The 20,812-nt window shown below is 39.5% G+C and overlaps 1 protein-coding gene and 1 long non-coding RNA gene across 6 annotated transcripts in view; one reads left to right on the top strand and one right to left on the bottom strand.

Moving 5' to 3' along the window:
- Positions 1-20,812, bottom strand: part of LOC306652777 — a 97,150-nt gene that overhangs the window by 14,550 nt on the left and 61,788 nt on the right. For 3 of the 5 annotated variants that reach the window (XR_013761532.1, XR_013761533.1, XR_013761534.1), the window contains exons 1-2: positions 4,854-5,623; positions 4,327-4,424 (exon numbers count right to left, since the gene is read on the bottom strand). This is a non-coding gene — a long non-coding RNA (uncharacterized lncRNA). Of the gene's footprint in view, positions 1-4,326; positions 4,425-4,853; positions 5,624-20,812 lie in introns of those variants that run through there. The other 2 variants (XR_013761530.1, XR_013761531.1) reach the window with 1 other exon arrangement.
- Positions 11,982-13,834, top strand: LOC306652780 (zinc finger protein 639-like). Its single transcript, XM_079125487.1, has one exon. The coding sequence runs from the start codon at positions 12,317-12,319 to the stop codon at positions 13,772-13,774; it is 1,458 nt and encodes a 485-aa protein (XP_078981613.1). The 5' UTR covers positions 11,982-12,316; the 3' UTR covers positions 13,775-13,834.

The following is a 20,812-nucleotide window of genomic DNA, read 5'->3' as shown; positions in this document are numbered from 1 at the left end:
TCATACTGGCCACAGGTTTTTCACATTGCAGATATCATACAGCAGAAAAAAGAAGGGATTTCAGGTCAGTCAATGTACAGAGGAGTGAGAGTTCTTTGATTTCAGCAAACTCCTTAGGATAAAAGGTGCTCTGTTTGAGTGGCTTGGGAATGCTCTGCAATTCCTCTGTCCTTGAGGCCTGGAGATATTTTCTTATTATAATAACCTTTGGTACTAGTGGACTCCGAAAAGCAAACAAGTTATGTGATCTGCACATGTGCAAAGCTAACTGTACTATGTAACCTTAGTTACTTGATATGACCCTGGAATAGATAATAAACTAGCCTAGCTTTTTCACAGAAACCACTTCTTGCTCTTCACCATCCTGTGTTCTTGCCTCTTGATTAGCTCTTTCTTTAATCCTTTTAGCTGGACCTCAATTAATCTTCACAGCTGGGATGCTGAACAGGGACACTTCTTGATGCGCTGATGGGAAAAGGGGATAGCTTACTGCCTAAAACAGGCTTTAATGTGCATCACTCGTTGGCTGGTACTGATCCCACTGGTAAGTTATGGGGAATTCACTGTCTGACCCTTAATGTCATCATAGAGCTAAACTTTATTTGCTTCATAATGCTAAACATACTGTAAGTAATTCTGATCTTGCTGCTTTGCTATTTGAAATAGATTTTTTACTGTCCATGAAATCAGAGGAGTGGGTTCTTAAGACCCCAAAATTGGGAATATATAGGTAAAATATTGCATGAGGAGACAAGGGCTCCTGTATCTGTGTTACAGGCTTGGTATTATTATTGAGATCCTGTCTCAAAAATAGCATTGACAGAGCTACAAGCTTCTCCAGTATTCTCTAAGATTGAAGTTTTTTTTTTTTCCTCAGCCATCTCCTTGCATTCCTACTCTTCTCCCTCTTCCTTTTCCTCCCGGAGTCCAGTCTCATTTATCTGAATGTCTCAGGCAGGCAACTGCAGAGAACTCATACTCTGATTGTCTGCACAATTAGATTAAATAATGCTAATCAGTCAGAATGTGAACAATTGCCTTTTGCTGTGTTTAAAAAATTAAAAAGAATGGTGTCAGAGAGTGGAAAAAATAGTAATTTTCACTCTTAATATGAAAAAGGTGCTGGGTAATGGTTATGCCTTGGTTCCCAATTATTAGAAACCTTTGGTAAAAATGGTTACTTCTCCTGCCCAAAATACAGATTTTTTAGCCTGTGCTCAAGCTGAGGATAATGCTCAAGGCAATGTTAATATTGATTATGATGGCTTGATTGGCAAGGGGCTAAGAAGGACATTACAACAATAAGCTCAGTTGCCAACCGCTGCCATTGCCAGATTAGAACCTTAGTTTGTAAAGCATGGAGGGGGATCCCAGACACGTGGAATCCTTCCAAGTCCATTGCTGTAATTGGACAAGTCACAGGAGAGACTTTCAATAATTTTCTTAACCAATTGAGTAAAGTTGTTAAAAGACAAGTAGACAATTTGGAAGCTGCCAATATTCTAAACAACTGACTAAACAACTGACTTACTAACACTAAACAACTGACTTACGTAAATGCCAACCAAGATTGTAAGTAAGTAATAAGATCTATTTGCCATAAAGTGGATACTGCATTTTCTGATTTATTAAAGGCATGTCAAAATATTGGAACTGAAACTCATAAAGCAGCTTTACTGACTAATGCTTTAAACTCCCCCATAAACTTTGTTACAATTGTAAAAATTCTGGACATCTTCAAAAGGACTGTAAGATTTAAAAAAAAAAAAAGGGTTACAAAAGCAGTCCAATCAGAAATGTCTAATATGTCATAAAGGATTTCATTGGGTTAATCAATAAAGCAACAATGATCCTAGCTCTGCCACACTGCTGGCCACTTTCTCCTCCCTACCCAGCCCTGCCACTCCTTCTCATGGCTCTCCCAGTTCCCAACACCCTCACTCCTGCTGCCTACCCTACCCCCTCACTCCTCCTTCAACAGCCAGTGGGGCTACTAAGGCTGTCAACTGGGGTGCCTCAAACTGCCTGCAGACACCATCCTCCTACCAGCTGGGTGTGGAGTGCGGGGGCGCCTAGCACATAAAACTCATGCCAGGGAAGTGTGCCTGGTGCATAAAGACCCATGCCAGAGGTTGGTAATCTTCCTCTGGAGGATGATAGCAAGGACTCGTCATAAGTTGGGTGCTGCCAAGGCCTTCCCTGGAAGACGATAGCAAGGACTCGTCGTAAGTTGAGTAAAGCTGGAGCCCCTTCCTCAGTGTTAATCTCTCTTCCTTTTTTGTTTTTCACCAGAATTCACAATATTACGCGGATTAATCATGTTTAATAAAGTTCTTCGGTTGAAGGATGATGGGAACACAAACAGTTCATATGAGTCAACTCAATTCCAGTAAAATAAAGTTCATTTGTTTACACAAAGCACTAATATTCCTATAGGGAATGGTGGACATTCTGAAGCAATATGTCTTGTGATGTTTTTGTTAACTTTTACAAGATTCCCAGACATCTAGTTACATATAAGTGATTCTCTTAGCTTCAGTGATCAACATATTTATTACATCTGGTTTCTTCTACAAAGTAATGAGCCTCCCACAGAAATACATTATATTTAGTTCAAAAGAAAAGTTTTAGTTCTTTTAGATGAAGATTTTTTACTTTGAAGATAATAACTTGGTTCTTAATAGTATAATATGATTTAACATAGCATAGACATGTAATTATAGTCATGAAAAATTAATAACAAATTACTAGAAGTTATAATTAATCTTAGCGGTAAGAGATCAAATAGAAGTTAAACTTCTAAGAAAAACAAGTGGTATACATCAACTTGCTTTTGTAAGTTTGGAGTCAAGGATAGTTCATTGTGGGGAAATGTCGAGTAACATGGATGTGCCAGATGGCGCTAATTGGCTAACTGTGCAGACCTAACTTCTGTTATCTATTGATAAACTTCTAAGAACTTTCTTCTTCATATGAAGTCATAAATATTTTTTAATGAAAAGTGTAAGGGTATATAAACTGTAAAAAGAATTCAATAAACTTGTCAGCAACCTAACATTGACCTGAGTCTGTGTGGTTGCTGTCCATCGCCGACGCTGCGCCGTCTAATCACTCGGGGCTTTTATATTTCAGGCCATCAAGGACCCCTGGACTCTGCTGCTTGGGCTGGTCACCGGCAGTGGAGGATGAGTGTCAGTGGAGCTCCTATACTCCCTATCTGAAAGAAAGGGATCCATTCCCTTCTTTGCTGCTACCTCTCCACTTCCTTCACGTTCTCTGAGCCCTTTATTTTCACCTCTTCTAGCATCCCCAGCTCCTGCCATCATAAAGGTGAGAAGTGGGTTCCATAAATAAATGTATATATGTGTACAGAGGAAAAACTAAATATATATTGTTGTTTTCTATGGGTCAACCAGATTAATTTAAATGACATGGGGATGGGGGAACTCTGTGTGTTGTTCATTTTTAGGGTGTCTTGTGTAACTTGCTCTGTGCTTTGGGGGTTACCTGGAAGTGAACTCAAGGGGCTGCTTGGAGTGTAGGTAAAGCCCTAACCCATTCCTCCATGTGTTTTTCAAGGCAGATGTGGTGTTGTGGGATCCATCAGGCCCCAAAGCTTTAGACATAGCTCTACTTGGCTGTGTATAGGGTCCACCATTTTTCTCTACCCATCTTGACTATTGTCCTGCCCCTACCCAGCCTCCGTTTCTGAATGTTCAGAGAATTTTGAAAACACTGCTTTTCACAAGTGCAGTTTGTCCCCCGGATCTGAGGAGCAAGTGGGCATCATGGAAGGCATCTCCCTCAACTTTTCATGCACTGCAAAATCTAGATAGTTCTGCTGCTTTTTTCCTGTATGTGTGACATTTGCCTCATTTATCTTGTGGAGAAGAAGATTCAGGCACAGGGGATCCCAGCCCTGGAAAGTCCACATGTGCCTTTTGCAACATGAGGTGATTCACCCACCCCTGCCTCTACACTGTTCCAGAACCTTTACTAGCAAGAATGGTGGTGGGTGTAGCTTTACTGGAGACCCAGAGTGGAGGGACAGGGAAGAGGTTACACTCAGACAAACACTGACCCCAGGTTCTGCCAAAGGCAAACAGTCTCCCAGTTCCCCTCTCCACCGGAAGCTGAGGTCAAGTCATGGCAGTGTCAGAGGCATCTAGAAGAACAAGAGTCCCACCTTGACCTCAGAGGTCAATAGAGCACCTCTCAGGGGCAGGCCCAAGCAGATCCTTGCCTACCTACTTTTCCTCAAATGTACATAGATCTGCGAGGAGGCCAAATTCTCAAAACTAGGTGCATGAGGTTGGGAGCAGTCACGGCTTTGTCTGTTTGTGCCTTGTCCTGTTTGAGGTCCTCTGTACCCTCTGCCTGCACTGGGATATCTGCATCTCTTGAATTGTCACAAATGCTCCATCCTCAAAAGAACTGATAGTGAATACATTAAAGACATTCATACATATATTTTAAAATGTTAAATTTTATGTTATGTGAATCATCAATAAAAACAAAATATGATTCCATAAAAATTTAGGGCATGAACTCAAGTCCCTGGATTATGCATTCTTAGATTTTGAGCATCTGCACATAACCTTCTTTGAGACTTTTCTACACATCTTATGGTTTATGGAACAGTAGTTTTCAGGCTGTGCCTCAACTTGAATTACTCCATCTTGTAGAAAAATAATTTACCATAGCTACTCCATTTTGAGTAAAAGTGTCAAGATAGATGGCTCAACACCTTGCTTGTACCATTAAATCACCACCATCTGCCTGAAGACACAATCAGGTACAACTGATAAATAATTTATGTGCATTCACTTATAAAAAAATAAATCAAGTAGTACCTGGACATATGTGGACATTCCAAGTCATATCAGGAACACCAGACCCAGACTCTTATCAACCTTACCACATGCAACCTCCTCACCTAACACTCATAAAAGGACCCCTGAGAATGGACATGGCAGCACCCTGAACTAATTACCCAGTCACTCACCATGAGACTTGACCAGAATTACCACAGTGTTTGAATTCTGAATCTCAATCCTCAAATTTCACTCTACCCATGATGACCACACACAGCACACTCCAAGTTGACAGTCAAGCTGTCACTCTGACACAGAAACTAGCACACATTTGGATTCTCTGCTTTAAAGCTCTGCAAAACTGTTAAAATACTCAACTGACCAACTGGTCAACTGGTGCTATAAATACTCAACTGGTGCTGAGGATTGATCCAGGGCCTCAGACATGCTAGGAAAGCACTCTACCAGTGAGCCACAGCCAAAGCCCCTACTTATTTTTTTTAATGTGGGAATTGATATTGTTCAGCAAATGGCTTACAAGTTGAGTCATTTTACGAGTTGTTGGGCAGTTAAGTTTCACAGACTTTTTTGTTGCTTAGTATTTAAATCTCAGAGGGGAAATAATTATTGCATTCAAATAATTTAATAAATTTCTGAAGCCTGAAAAAGACAGGCAGAGGGCATAAACTGGGTTGGGATAATTACTTCATGTTTTAAAGATACTCATACCTATAAAAGATTATGAATCTCCAAGTTTTGGGGGTTTTACTCCACAAATTGGTTAAAAGTTGTGACATTTTTAAAAGACTATCCTGAATTTGAATGTACTTAAGTCTATCTTGGTAGGAAAAAAATTAAAAATTTGTGTATGTGAAGGGAAGAAAAAGTCATATTTTATAAATTGTCCTTAACCTTAGTGATGAAGCCTAAAATATGCACATTAATAATTTTTTACAGGAATCAAAGTTCTTGCTGGTCTGATATATAAAATATCAATTTTGCACTTATAATAAGATTTTATTTCTTAATCTCTCTAGCACTGTCATTTTTTTTATAAATATTTGGACTGTACTTAATTCTTTAATCAGGAAAATGGACCAGAGCTTGAAGAAGGGAGAGCCCAGCTCCATAGTCCTGGCTGTGTCACTGATGAGCAGTTTAACAGGTGATATTTAGGGAGTTCCTGCTCCTTGTACATTACCTTTGCTTCTTCATCAATGATATGGAAAAAGAATAGATGACTTTCAAGGTCTCTTCCAAATATAAAACTGTGTATTAATGTCCGGAGCCAGCAGGCCATGCCCCCGCCTCGCCACATGTTGAGCTAAGATGGTGCCTGCCAGATGCTGGTGGGATATGCCTCTCCTGCACACGTAACTGTCAGACAATACCAGGTGTGTATCAGGCTAGATTGCGTGGTGCTCCATGACTGGCCAAGTATACTTCCTTGTTTGAGTTCTGGCGCGCAGACAAGTTTTGCCTTCGCGAGCTTTCCCCTGATTGGCTTTTTTACTTGATATGAACTGGGTTTATTCCCCCAATAAATGAGACTTGATCAGGCTTTTGTCTTGTCTCCATTTCTCGTGTCTCTTCTCTCTCCCAATCCTCCAGGTTCCTGTTGCAGTCCCGTGGGTAGGGACATATTAGGTGATTATTGTTGGCAGATGTTAAATGCTTCATCTAAACCATTCTCACTTAGAGTGTGTTTTATATTTTAGTCATCACCATTCCTTGATAATATGTCTCTATTATGGCAAAGGACCACATTTAATCAATAGTGAATAAATGAGTTCATAAATCCAGGATTCTGGGTTTTGTCTTATTTCTATGTTGAAAAAGGGAGCTTGTCCTGGAAAACTCTGGCTTTAATTCACTGACTACAGTATAAACATGAAAGTATTTGTTGAGTCAGAGGTCTTTGCTATAAAATGCAACAAGTTTGGAAATTCACAAAAACATAAAACTTAATCATGTATTTGTCACTGACAATAGCCCAGATGATGAATTTCCTCCTGCTCACCTCTACTGCAGGACACTTTCCCTAGCAGTCATTTGGCAGTTGTTTTTCTTTTAAGTACACATTCTTTACCCCTGAAGATATTGCCAGTGGAAGATGATTAATACAGGTCAAGTCAGAACACTGCTGCTTCTATGCTACTGTGGTGGCATATATCAATCTATGCTATCAATACAAATTATATAATTACTTTAGGTACAGACTGAAGAGAAAATAAATTAACTCATTACTACTGTAATTCATAGTAGAAAACACAGTCATTATTTATTTTATATATAACTTAGAAACTTATAGGTTCCTTAGGAGAGCTTTGGTACAAATATATGCTTATTTTTGTGAGAAGCTGAAGGTAAAAGAAAAATTTTTTTCTGATAAGAAATGGAAGAAATATTTTTTTATTATTAAATTTTTAAAACAAATTTTAGACTGCAGTTTGATTCATTGTATACAAATGGGTCCAACTTTCATTTCTATGGTTGTATACAATGTAGATTCACACAATTCATGTAATCATACATACACCTAGGGTAATACTGTCTGTTTCATTCTATCTTTCCATCCCCTATGTCCTCCTACCACATAAAATGAAGAGATCTTAATAGTGACTTTTAAGTTTACCTACATTATCAAATATGAAATGTATCTGTTTCTTTTAAATTTTTTATGTTCTTATTTTTTAAATTCCTATTCTTTTTATAGTTACAGGATTATGTTGAAAATTTATCTAGTGTACTCTTGAGTATATAATAGCATTACTTCTAGTATATTCATTTCCTGTTATGCCTAAACTTTTGTGCTGGCACCAATTTCTTACATCAGGTGATATTGCATTTTTGGAGTTTGCATTTTGTAATTCATGGTATCATGAAGAATGAGTACTGAAGTGACAATGTGTTGTGTAATGTTTTCAGGAGCATGTATGATGATGCTGAGTTTCTGATGTGTCTGACAGTGATCATATAACATTGGGTAAAATTCTCTTGCCCCCTGTGTAATGGAGAGGCAGTGTTCTGATTGGTGCACTGTAAACTTAAGTACGGGTTGTGTTTCATAGGATTGGTGACAAGGCACTATTTCCACTTGATATTTAATGTTAGATTATGTTGGCTCTTGACATGTACTTCAACTTTTTTCCACCCACAAATATAAGTAGTTCCCAAATTATATCAAAGAAAGAAATTCATTGATCCTTCCTTCAGAGAGTAGAGATGAGACAAGTGGATAGAAGTTGTAGAGAGGTGAATTCTAGATTAATTAGTGTAAAGAAAGTTTTTTAGTCAGAATATTCCAACAATCTAAAACAGTCTAACTAGTTCTTTGACATTGGACTGAGTTTAGTAGTGCTATGTGACTACCATTCCTACCAGCCTCAGTGCTTGGACAAGTTGAATGTCAGGTTTGATTTCTTGATCAGAGTTTCAAGGAAGATGGGGATTTGGTGTGAAGGAGAAAATGCACCCCCTTCAAATAAAAGGGAACATTTCAAGGCTGGGTTGTGTCTCAGTGGTAAAGAGCTTTCCTAGCATGTGTGAGCACTGTGTTTGATTCTCAGAACCACATAAATAAAGGTATTGGTGGCATCTACAACTAAAATAATACATTTAAAAAATTGAAAATCTTTGAAAAGAAATGAATGTTTTTTCTTTCAAAAGTCCTTATATCATGATAGGCACTAACAGTATTTACTATTGATACTCATTATGATTCCACATCTATCCCCAAGAAGTACACCTATTAAAGCTACTGATCTTTGTGAATAGTGGCATTTCCCCCATTGAATGATAAAAACAATAAAAAATTGGCCTTTTGTGACTAACTGGAAAAGTAAAAGCTTTTAATACATAGGAGGTAGAACAAGGCCTTTCTGCCAAAAGCTAGTGTATGTGGGTAAGATTCTGCCTTCCTCTCTGGCCTTCATCTTGCTCCTTACCCCCTCACGTGGTGTCCCTGTAAATGCTAGTGGACACTACCCACCAGGCTTCAGTGCACAATAAGCTTTGTAGAGGTGGTCACTGGCCACATTGTTCCATTTTTTCACATGCCAAACCCTTCTTAAACCCAAGGCCTGTGACCTGTTCCCACCAATGCTGGAATGCTGGGTTCTCAATTAACAATAGTGGTGTTAGCTGTCATGGTTACAGCAGAAAGCAGTGTTGTAATGCTTCTGCACACACTGCACATTCCCACACTGCAGGCTACCAACTCGTCACCTCCACAAGGCAGGTCTCATCATCACCTATTTCCTCTTGCTGATAAAAACACAGCAAGGAAAGGAAATGAGCTTACAACTTCCAAGTGGTGGGGCTCAGGGTAGAGCTTAGGGACCCCTGAACTCACAGCCCAAATACTATGGCCAGCATCATCCAGAAAAAAGTTCCCAAAGATGAAAGTGACCAGAGGTGACAGTGGAATGCAGATGATATAGTAGAATAAAGAGGGAGGGTCTGGGACCAGAACTGACAGACTCATGAGAAAAATCACTGAGGACCCCATGACACATCTGGACTGGCAAAGACAACTTAGAAGAATGTAGGCTCAAGAGAGCTGCAAGCTTATCAGGGATGATAGGTTGGCTAGATGGGCAGAAAAGGAATCAAAGGAGAAAGGTTCTGGGAAGAAAGGTGGACTGGCCTGCCACCAAATGTTTACCCAGAATACCAAATATTCTGCTTTTTAATGGTGTCTATGACTGTGCCCCCATATGAAGGCTGAACTTCACTCTCCTTATTTCCCCTGAAATCAACAAAGGCAAATGCACAAATTAGTTTCAAGTAGATTCATCTTCAGCCTGGAAGAGTATTGTGGCCATTTTAATCTGATTTTGTAAAATGCATAACTCAAAGCCACATTACTTAAGTCTTATGTCTTAATATTTGGGTATATTGAAATGTTGGTTTGCTTTTTTCTCTCAGACTCAGATGCACACACACACACACACACACAAACAATTTACTGTCAAATGCTAAATGTATCTTCAGGTTTTCTTGATATAACTCCTTCAAAGTTCTGTTCTACTTCAGTGCTGTGATATTTTTTTCTTTCACCAAATGGTCAATCAGCAACCTCTTTCTTTGTAAAGAGAGTAAATATACTTTACAGGCCTCTGTCCCAATATAGACCTGAGAAAAGAAAGCACAAATCTTTGAAGACACTCTCAGCTCAATTGGTGACCATCAAGTTTGAACACCCCATCAAACTACACACCAGACAAAGAAGTCCTAGGCTTCTCAGTGACCAAGCCTGCATGAATAAAAAAGTCCACATTTTATAAAGATTTCTTAAAAGACATGTGGTCTGGAATAGAGTAGGGGGTGGAAACATTTCCCAGTTGAACTAATGACTCAGGATCTGCTACCAAAAAAGAGATTTTTCCAGAAGGAAGTATTTCAGAAGATTACATGTATATTCATATAAATATATGTATATATATATATGAATATACATCTCAAAACCACATATATGTTGTAAATTATACACAAAATAAATTTAAAAACTCACATGTAATCTCAGCAACCCAATTTAGGATACTGAGGCAGAAAGGTGGCAATTTTTTTTTATTAATTGCAATTTCAACATCAGCCTTAGCCTCAAGAATTTTGTGTCAAAGGCAAATGGTTGTTTATGCACACCCTAGTACCAGCTGTTGCCAACAAAAGTGACCTGTTAATGTTATTACTATAAGAAAATTTCTGTTCCCACCACTTAAGGCTTATCTCCAGTAGGAGTTCAGCACAGGATTACTAGTTATAGAATAGTGAGGCTGACAACACCCAGTTTTTGACCTTTAAAATATTAATGTGAACACATCATTTTTGAAAACCAAAACCAAAACCAAAGCCAAGAGAAAACAAAACAAAGTGAGCCTTAGAAACTTAATAAGGCCCTGAGAAAATTAGCAAGTCCCTGTCTCAAACAATAAAATGTGCTGCAGATGTGGCTCAGTGGTTAAGCACCCCTGGGGTCAATTCCTTGTACAAAAATAAATAAACAAGAAGGGAAAAGAGAGGGATAAACAAACATAGTGCTCAGCAAATGACAGTGTGTGGCATTTATCTGAATTTTGATTCAAGAAAACTATTAAACATAAAGGTACAATAGTAAGTAAAATGCAAAAATGAAGCATTCTTATGCTTTAGTATTACATGTTTAAATGGTTAAACATGCAGTCCAGAAGTACTGAACACTACTGTACATGGAAATGTATCTTATCATGCTTTCATGAATGTTTAAAAGTTCTCTTGATGAAAAATAAAATAAACTTAGAAGCAGCTTAGGACACAGCAGTCCTACAGAAGAATTGGTGCAGGGCATCCTGGGAGGGTTGACTATTCTATGATCCCAATAAAGCAGGAGTGAGCGTGGTCCAAGTAATGAATGTGGACTCAGAAGGCTGTGTCCTACTCTGGTCATGTTCTTCCTAGATGAGTGACCTTGGATGGAGACACAGCCCACTGGAAATTAGCCCTTGGTGTATGCATGGGGACATCCCATCCAGCCCACACATTTGAAAGGTGCTGTGAATCATAAACACTGATATTCTAAGTGCTGGCAATAATATAAATTCTTGTGTAAGCCTATAGTGACAGAGAAGTCACAAAAGGAGTTTTGCTGGCTTGATTGGAAGAAAGACAGATCAGTCATTCCACAGAAACAGTCCCTTATCCAGTAAACATGTGAAAACTCCAAGGACAATGAAGATGATGTCTATGGGAAAGGGCACAATTGGCTGGCAAATGTGAAATGCAAAGGTCAGCCAAGTAGGACTTCAGTCAATTAATTGGCTTCTGCTCCTCAGTGCTTAACAAGATGAACCCAAATGAGACTTTCAGCAGAGAAGAGAAGTGAACATTAAGGCATGACTCTGAGACCTTCTCTTCTGAAAAAAATATTTACTTCAACCAAGGAAAGACATCATGAACCCACAGTTCACCACCTCAGGAAGAGCACTGTGAGTAGGTCAAAGTGACTGACAGAGCTTTGAAGTCAGACTCTGGGATCTCCATTAGAAGTCCTCCACTGGGGCTTAGGGCGTGGGGGAGGGAGAGGGCCCGTCCTGGCAGAGCGCCCGGGAGCGCAAGGGCCTGAGCGGGGTCGCCTGCCGCCGTGGGTCCCCTCCGCCCAAGCTCCGGCCGCCGCCACCTCAGCTGTGCCTGGGCCAGACCGGGCCCCGGGGAAACGTTTTTCTTAGGTGACTCTCTTCCCCTTCTTCTACTTGCTGGCTGAGTAAGAACTGGAAACAAGATGTAGCTTGGTGGTGGCAGTGCTTAGCCACAAAGATGTACCCACATAAAGTTACCTATTCAATGCCCAGGAATCAGAAGACATGTATTTGCATCTCTGGTTTTGCCATTTCTTAGTTGACTTGACTTTCACTGAGTATGTTTCTTCATCACTAAAATTGAGGTATTTTTCTTACCATCTGTGGAAACGTCATAATTCATTTTTCCTAACTGCAATATTAAGAATTATACCAAATTGAAAAGATATGAATGAGTATCCTAAAAAAAGAAAAAGGAAGACTTTACATCCTTCTCGTTATTCAGATTCCTCTGGAATAAGCAGAATTGCAGATGGATTCAATGGGATTTTTTCTGATCATTGTTACAGTGTCTGCTCTATGAGACAGCCAGACTTAAAATATTTTGACAACAAAGATGATGATTCTGATACTGAGACATCAAATGACTTGCCAAAATTTGCAGATGGAATCAAGGCCAGAAACAGAAATCAGAACTATCTGGTTCCCAGTCCTGTACTTAGAATTATAGACCACACTGGCTTTTCTACAGAAAAATCTGCTGATGTAGAAATTTGTGATGAAGAGTGTGATTCACCCGAATCAGTCAACCAACAAACTCAAGAGGAGAGTCCTATAGAAGTTCACACCGCTGAGGATGTCCCCATTGCTGTAGAAGTATATGCAATTTCGGAGGATTATGACATAGAGACAGAAAACAATTCTTCCGAGAGTCTCCAAGACCAAACTGATGAACAACCACCAGCTAAACTTTGTAAAATTCTGGACAAGAGCCAAGCTTTGAATGTGACTGCCCAGCAGAAATGGCCTTTACTGAGAGCTAATAGCAGTGGCCTCTATAAATGTGAACTTTGTGAATTCAATAGTAAATATTTTTCTGATTTAAAACAGCATATGATCCTGAAACATAAACGTACTGATTCAAATGTGTGTCGAGTATGCAAGGAAAGCTTCTCTACCAACATGCTTCTGATCGAACATGCCAAACTACATGAAGAGGATCCCTACATCTCTAAATACTGTGATTACAGGACAGTAATTTTTGAGAACCTCAGCCAGCACATTGCAGACACCCACTTTAGCGATCACTTGTATTGGTGTGAGCAGTGTGACATGCAGTTCTCCTCAAGCAGTGAACTCTACTTACGTTTCCAGGAGCACAGCTGTGATGAACAGTACTTGTGTCAGTTCTGTGAACATGAGACGAATGATCCAGAAGACTTGCATAGCCATGTGGTAAATGAACATGCATGTAAATTAATAGAACTAAGCGATAAGTATAACAATGGAGAACATGGACAATACAGCCTCTTAAGCAAAATTACCTTTGACAAATGTAAGAACTTCTTTGTATGTCAAGTATGTGGTTTTCGGAGTAGACTTCATACAAATGTTAACAGGCATGTTGCTATTGAACATACTAAAATATTTCCTCATGTTTGTGATGACTGTGGGAAGGGCTTTTCAAGCATGCTAGAATATTGCAAGCATTTAAATTCACATTTATCTGAAGGGATTTATTTATGTCAATATTGTGAATATTCAACAGGACAGATTGAAGATCTTAAAATTCATCTAGATTTCAAGCATTCGGCTGACTTACCTCATAAATGTAGTGACTGCTTGATGAGGTTTGGAAATGAAAGGGAATTAATAAGTCACCTTCCAGTCCATGAAACAACTTGATTATTCTCTTTGACTTACATAATGTTTTTGTAAAATAATAAATTCAACTTTTTTTGAGATGTTAAAAAAAAAAAAAAGAAGTCCTCCACTGGACAAGGAATGTCCCACCTGAATATCTCATCATCTATAAGCAGGGAAACAACAGCACTGAAAGAGTAATCTGGAGGGTAGGATGTGAACACATGAGGGTGCTGGAACCATCCCTAAATATAGAGAATGTGCTCAAGGTCAGAGCTGTCACATGCACTAAGTGACCATATAACAGGTACCTACCCTTGTATTAGGTCAGGAGGTATATGATAATGTCACTCAGTCCTATTACTAGGGATGCTGCTCTTGAAAACTTTTTATGGGGCAAAATAGACTTCTAGGTAGATACCATCATATCAGGAATAAAGAAGGTTATTTAAGAAAGGGATCAATCCATAAGAGCACAAAATGATCTTAAACATTGCACTCCTAAAGACTGCTAAATATATGAAGAAAAAAATGATAAAAAATAAAGAGGAAACCTATAATCTCAGTAGCTTGGGAGGCTGAGGCAGTAGAATCATGATTCTACAAAGTCAGCCTCAGCAATGGCAAGGTGCTAAGCAACTCAGTGAGATCCTGTATCTAAATAAAATGCAAAATTGGGCTGGGATGTGGTTCAGTTCAATCCCCAGTGCCAAAATAAAAAAAGAAAGAAGAGGAAAAATAACATAATTATTTTTTGTGATCTCAACAATCCACTCAATTAAAAAGTAAAATGAGAGCTACAGGCGGTTGCCAGAGGAGAAGCTGCGTGGCGAGCTGTTTGGACTCAGAATGACTCCTTCTGAACACTGGGGCTGGCCCTGAGGACGAGGAGCAGGAAGAGGAGCGCTGCTGCTTGGATTCAGAGTGACTACACCAGAGCTACAGGCAGTTGCCAGAGGAGGGGCTGCGGGGCGAGCTGTTTGGACTCAGACCACTTCTGAACCCCGGGGCCTGCCCAGAGGAGTAGGAGGAGGAGGAGGAGGAGCGTGGCGGGTCGTTTGGACTCCCAGTGACTGCATTAGTGCTCCAGGAGGCTGCTCAGAGGAGAAGGCGAGTGGTGAGTTGTTTGGACTTAAAGTGACAGCGCCTGAACACAGGGGGGCTGCCTGGAGGAGAAGCGTGGTGGGTCACTTGGTCTTGAGTGGCCGCACCAGAGCTCCGGGCAGTTGCTCAGAGGACCCGTGCAGGGGGTCACGTGGATTCAGAGCCACTCAGAGCGACCGCTCCTGAACACTCGGGGGGTTATCTGGAGAAGGAGGAGGAACGGGGAGGGTCACTTTGATTCGGAGTGATTGATTGCCCAGGGCTACGGGTGGTTGGTGGGAGGTGGAGGCACACAGTGAGTTTCTTGGACTCCTAGTGACCGCACCGGAATACTGGGCGGCTGTCTGGAGGAAGAGGCGTGTGGCAGATCTCTGGGTCTCAGAGCGATTGTACGGGGCCCCAGATGGCTGCTCAGAGGAGGGGCCGCATAGCCAGGCGATTAGGTGCAGAGCAGGGTCCCAGGATCTAGGAGGCTTCTGGGTGGAAGAGCCGCACAGAGACAGGCTTAGGACGGAGCGAAGGTTCCAGGCCTGCGGGCAGATTCTCTGAGGAGGGGCAGCCTAAGGAGATTCATCTGCGAAGGGTGAGGCTCCCAGGCCCAGGAGGTAGGGCCGGGTCCCTGGGAACTTTGCAGAGGAAGGCACCCAGCCCAGGCGGTAGCTGTAAATTGAGGGGAACTTCTAGGAGGGAACTGACCAGCGAGACCTCCCCCCTGGGTGAGTCTTTCCTGCCGGGTGAGGTTTCCTCACAAGGACGGTAAAATTAGAGACTCAGGCCCAAACAGGCCTTGCCTCAGCCCGCAGCCTAGGTCCCCTTTGGATGACCATTGGTCAACAAGTGGAGGCACCTCTGCCCACTAGCAGGGATTATACCCCACCTGAAGGCCACCACTCCTAGAGAGGCAGCTTCCTTGTGGAGCACCGCATTATCAACTTTCTCCAAGACTTCAGCCTACTGAAGGCTAAGGGAGGATATATATAGAAATCTTCAGAGACATTGTAAGTCAATAGAGGAAATCTGCAATATCTCAGCGGTCCACTGATACCTGAACAATATGAGAAAACAAGGAAAGAAAATGCCGCAAACAAATCTAGATGTTACATCAATAAAACCCAATGACAGCATGGCAGAAGAAATGACAGAAAAGGAGTTCAGAATGTACATAATTAAAATTATCAGAGAAGCAAACGATGAGATGAAAGAGCAAATGCAAGCATTGAATGATCACACCCATCGACAGTTAAAAGAGCAAATACAGGAAGCAAAAGATCATTTCAATAAAGAGTTAGAGATATTGAAAAAAAACCAAACAGAAATCCTTGACATGAAGGAAACAATCAACCAAATTAAGAACTCCATAGAAAGCATATCCAATAGGATAGAACACCTGGAAGACAGAACCTCAGACATTGAAGACAAAATATTTAACCTTGAAAACAAAGTTGAACAAACAGAGAAGATGGTAAGAAATCATGAACAGAATCTACAAGAACTATGGGATATCATGAAAAGGCCAAATTTAAGAATTATTGGGATTGAGGAAGGCCTAGAGAAACAAGCCAAAGGAATGAACAATTTATTCAATGAAATAATATCAGAAAATTTCCCAAATCTGCAGAATGAAATGGAAAATCAAGTTCAAGAGGCATATAGGACTCCAAATATACAAAATTACAACAGACCCACACCAAGGCACATTATAATGAAAATACGTAACATACAAAATAAAGACAGAATTTTAAAGGCTGTGAGAGAAAAGAACCAAATTACATTCAGGGGGAAACCAATACAGATATCAGCAGACTTTTCAATCCAGACCCTAAAAGCTAGAAGGGCCTGGAACAACATTTTTCAAGCCCTGAAAGAAAATGGATGCCAACCAAGAATCTTATACCCAGCAAAACTTACCTTCAAATTTGACGATGAAATAAAATCCTTCCATGATAAACAAAAGCTAAAAGAATTTACAAAAAGAAAGCCAGCATTACAGAACATTCTCAGCAAAATATTCCATGAGGAAGAGATGAAAAACAAAGAAGCAAATCAGGAAAGGGAGGAATTATCCTAAAGGAATTGTCAAATAAAGGAGGAGCCAAGCTGTGTCAAACAAATAAATATATAAAATTTAAAAAATGAACCAAATGACCGGGAAACCAAATCATATCTCTATAATAACCCTGAATGTTAATGGCCTGAATTCATCAATCAAAAGACATAGACTGGCAGATTGGATTAAAAAGAAAGATCCAACAATATGTTGCCTGCAAGAGACTCACCTCATAGAAAAAGATACCCATAGACTAAAGGTGAAAGGATGGGGAAAAACATACCATGCACATGGACTCAGCAAAAAAGCTGGAGTATCCATTCTCATTTCCGATAATGTGGACTTCAAGCCAAAGTTAGTCAGAAGGGATAAAGAAGGTCATTTCATACTGCTTAAGGGAAGCATAAATCAGCAAGATATGACAATCATAAACATCTATGCCCCAAACAGTGGCTCATCCATGTATGTCAAACAAATCCTTCTCAAATTCAGAAACCAAATAGACCATAACACAATAATACTAGGTGATTTTAACACGCCTCTCTCACCACTGGACAGATCTTCCAGACAAAAATTGAACAAAGAAACCATAGATCTCAATAACACAATCAATAATTTAGAATTAACGGACATTTATAGAATATACCATCCAACCAAGAGCGAATACACTTTCTTCTCAGCAGCACATGGATCCTTCTCTAAAATAGACCATATATTATGCCACAAAGCTAATGTTAGCAAATACAAGAAGATAGAGACACTACCATCTATTCTATCAGATCATAATGGATTGAAGTTAGAAATAAATGAAAGAGTAAAACACAGAAATTATTCCAACATCTGGAGATTAAACAATATGCTATTATATGATGAATGGATAACAGAAGATATTAGGAAGGAAATTAAAAAATTCTTAGAGGTAAATGAGAACAAAGAAACATCATATCAAAATCTCTGGGACACAATGAAAGCAGTACTTAGAGGGAAATTTATTTCATGGAGCACATTTAATAAAAGAAGTAAAACTCAACAAATAAACGACCTAACACTACAGCTCAAAGCCCTAGAAAAAGAAGAACAGAACAGCATCAAAAGTAGTAGAAGACAGGAAATATTTAAACTCAGAGCTGAAATCAATGAAATTGAAACAAAAGAAACAATACAAAAAATTGACAAAATAAATACTTGGTTCTTCGAAAAAATAAACAAAATTGATAAACCTTTAGCCACACTAACAAAGAGAAGACGAGAGAAAACCAAACCCAAATCACTAAAATTCGAAATGAACAAGGAAATATCACAACAGACAGGATTGAAATACAAAACATTATTAGAAGCTATTTTGAAAATCTATACTCCAACAAAATAGAAAATTTCGAAGACATCAACAGTTTTCTAGAGACATATGAATTGCCTAAACTGAACGAGGAGGACATAAACAATTTAAATAGACCAATTTCAAGTACTGAAATAGAAGAAGTCATCAAAAGCCTACCAACAAAGAAAAGTCCGGGACCAGATGGGTTCTCAGCCGAGTTCTACAAAACCTTTAAAGAAGAGCTCATTCCAATACTTCTCAAAGTATTCCATAAAACAGAAGAGGAGGGAACCCTCCCAAACTCATTCTATGAAGCCAATATCACACTGATACCTAAACCAGACAGAGACTCATCAAGGAAAGAAAATTTCAGACCAATATCCTTAATGAACATCGACGCAAAAATTCTCAACAAAATTTTAGCAAATCGCATACAAAAACATATTAAAAAGATAGTGCACCATGATCAAGTGGGCTTCATCCCAGGTATGCAAGGTTGGTTCAACATCAGGAAATCAATAAATGTCATTCACCATATCAATAGACTTAAAGTCAAGAATCACATGATTATTTCAATAGATGCAGAAAAAGCATTTGATAAAATACAGCACCCCTTCATGCTCAAAACACTAGAAAAAATAGGGATAGTGGGAACATTCCTTAACATTGTAAAGGTCATTTATGCTAAGCCCATGGCTAATATCATTCTAAATGGTGAAAAACTGAAAGCATTCCCCCTAAAAACTGGAACAAGGCAGGGATGCCCTCTTTCACCACTTCTATTCAACATCGTTCTTGAGACTCTGGCCAGAGCAATTAGACAAACCAAAGAAATTAAAGGGATACGAATTGGAAAAGAAGAACTCAAACTATCCCTGTTCGCTGATGACATGATTATATATTTACAGGAACCTGGAAATTCCACCAGAAAACTCTTAGAACTCATAAGTGAATTCAGTAAATTAGCAGGTTACAAGATCAATGCCCATAAATCCAACGCATTTTTATACATAAGTGATGAATCTTCAGAAAGAGTAATTAGGAAAACTACCCCATTACCAACAGCTTCGAAAAAAATAAAATACTTGGGAATCAATCTCACAAAAGAGGTGAAGGACCTCTACAATGAGAACTACAGAACATTAAAGAAAGAAATTAAAGAACACCTTAGAAGATGGAAAAATCTTCCATGTTCTTGGATAGGCAGAATTAATATTGTGAAAATGGCCATACTACCTAAAGTGCTATACAAATTCAGTGCAATTCCAATTAAAATCCCAATGACATACCTTACAGAAATAGAGCAAGCAATTATGAAGTTCATCTGGAAGAATAAGAAACCCAGAATAGCTAAAGCAATCCTTAGCAGGAAGAGTGAAACAGGGGGTATTGCAATACCAGATCTTCAACTCTACTACAAAGCAATAGTAACAAAAACGGCATGGTATTGGTACCAAAATAGAAAGGTAGATCAATGGTACAGAATAGAGGACACGGACACAAACCCAAATAAATACAGTTTTCTCATACTAGACAAAGGTGCCAAAAATATGCAATGGAGAAAAGATAGCCTCTTCAACAAATGGTGCTGGGAGAATTGGAAATCCATATGCAACAGAATGAAACTAAACCCCTATCTCTCACCATGCACGAAACTAAATTCAAAATGAATTAAGGACCTCGGAATCAGACCAGAGACCCTGCAGATTATAGAAGAAAAAGTAGGTCCAAATCTTCACCTTGTTGGTCTAGGATCAGACTTCCTTAACAGGACTCCCATAGCACAAGAAATAAAAGCTAGAATCAACCACTGGGATAGATTCAAACTAAAAAGCTTTCTCTTAGCAAAAGAAACTATCAGCAATGCGAAGAAAGAGCCTACAGAGTGGGAGAATATCTTTGCCAATCATACTTCAGATAGAGCGCTAATCTCCAGAATCTATAAAGAACTCAAAAAACTCTACTCCAAGAATTCAAATAATCCAGTGGACAAATGGGCTAAGGAAATGAATAGACACTTCACAGAAGAAGATCTACAAGCAATCAACAAACATATGGAAAAATGTTCAACATCTCTAGTAATGAGAGAAATGCAAATCAAAACCACCCTGAGATTCCATCTCACCCCAATTAGAATGGCGATTATCAAGAATACGAGCAACAACAGGTGTTGGCGAGGATGTGGGGAAAAAGGTACACTCATACATTGCTGGTGAGGCTGCAAATTAGTGCAGCCACTCTGGAAAGCAGTGTGGAGATTCCTTAGAAAACTTGGAATGGACCCTCCATTTGACCCAGCTATCCCATTCCTTGGCCTATACCCAAAGGTCTTAAAATCAGCATACTACAGAGATACAGCCACATCAATATTCATAGCTGCTCAATTCACAATAGCCGGACTGTGGAACCAACCTAGATGCCCTTCAATTGATGAGTGGATGGAGAGACTGTGGTATATATATACAATGGAATATTACTCAGCCATAAAGAATGATAAAATTATGGCATTTGCAGGCAAATGCATGAAACTGGAGAATATCATGCTGGGTGAGATACGCTGGTCTCAAAAAGCCAAAGGACGAATGATATCGCTAATAAGTGGAGGATGACA

The sequence above is a fragment of the Sciurus vulgaris genome (genome assembly GCF_902686455.1).
Source record: "Sciurus vulgaris genome assembly, contig: HiC_scaffold_579_arrow_ctg1, whole genome shotgun sequence".
NCBI classification, from domain to species: Eukaryota; Metazoa; Chordata; class Mammalia; order Rodentia; family Sciuridae; genus Sciurus; species Sciurus vulgaris.
The sequence above is the reverse complement of the archived record's forward strand: the minus strand, read 5'-3'. Positions and strand labels throughout refer to the sequence as shown.

Bases quoted from the DNA above. Each gene is read 5' to 3' on its own strand.
- LOC306652780 (XM_079125487.1), top strand. From the start codon at position 12,317: ATGAATGAGTATCCTAAAAAAAGAAAAAGGAAGACTTTACATCCTTCT.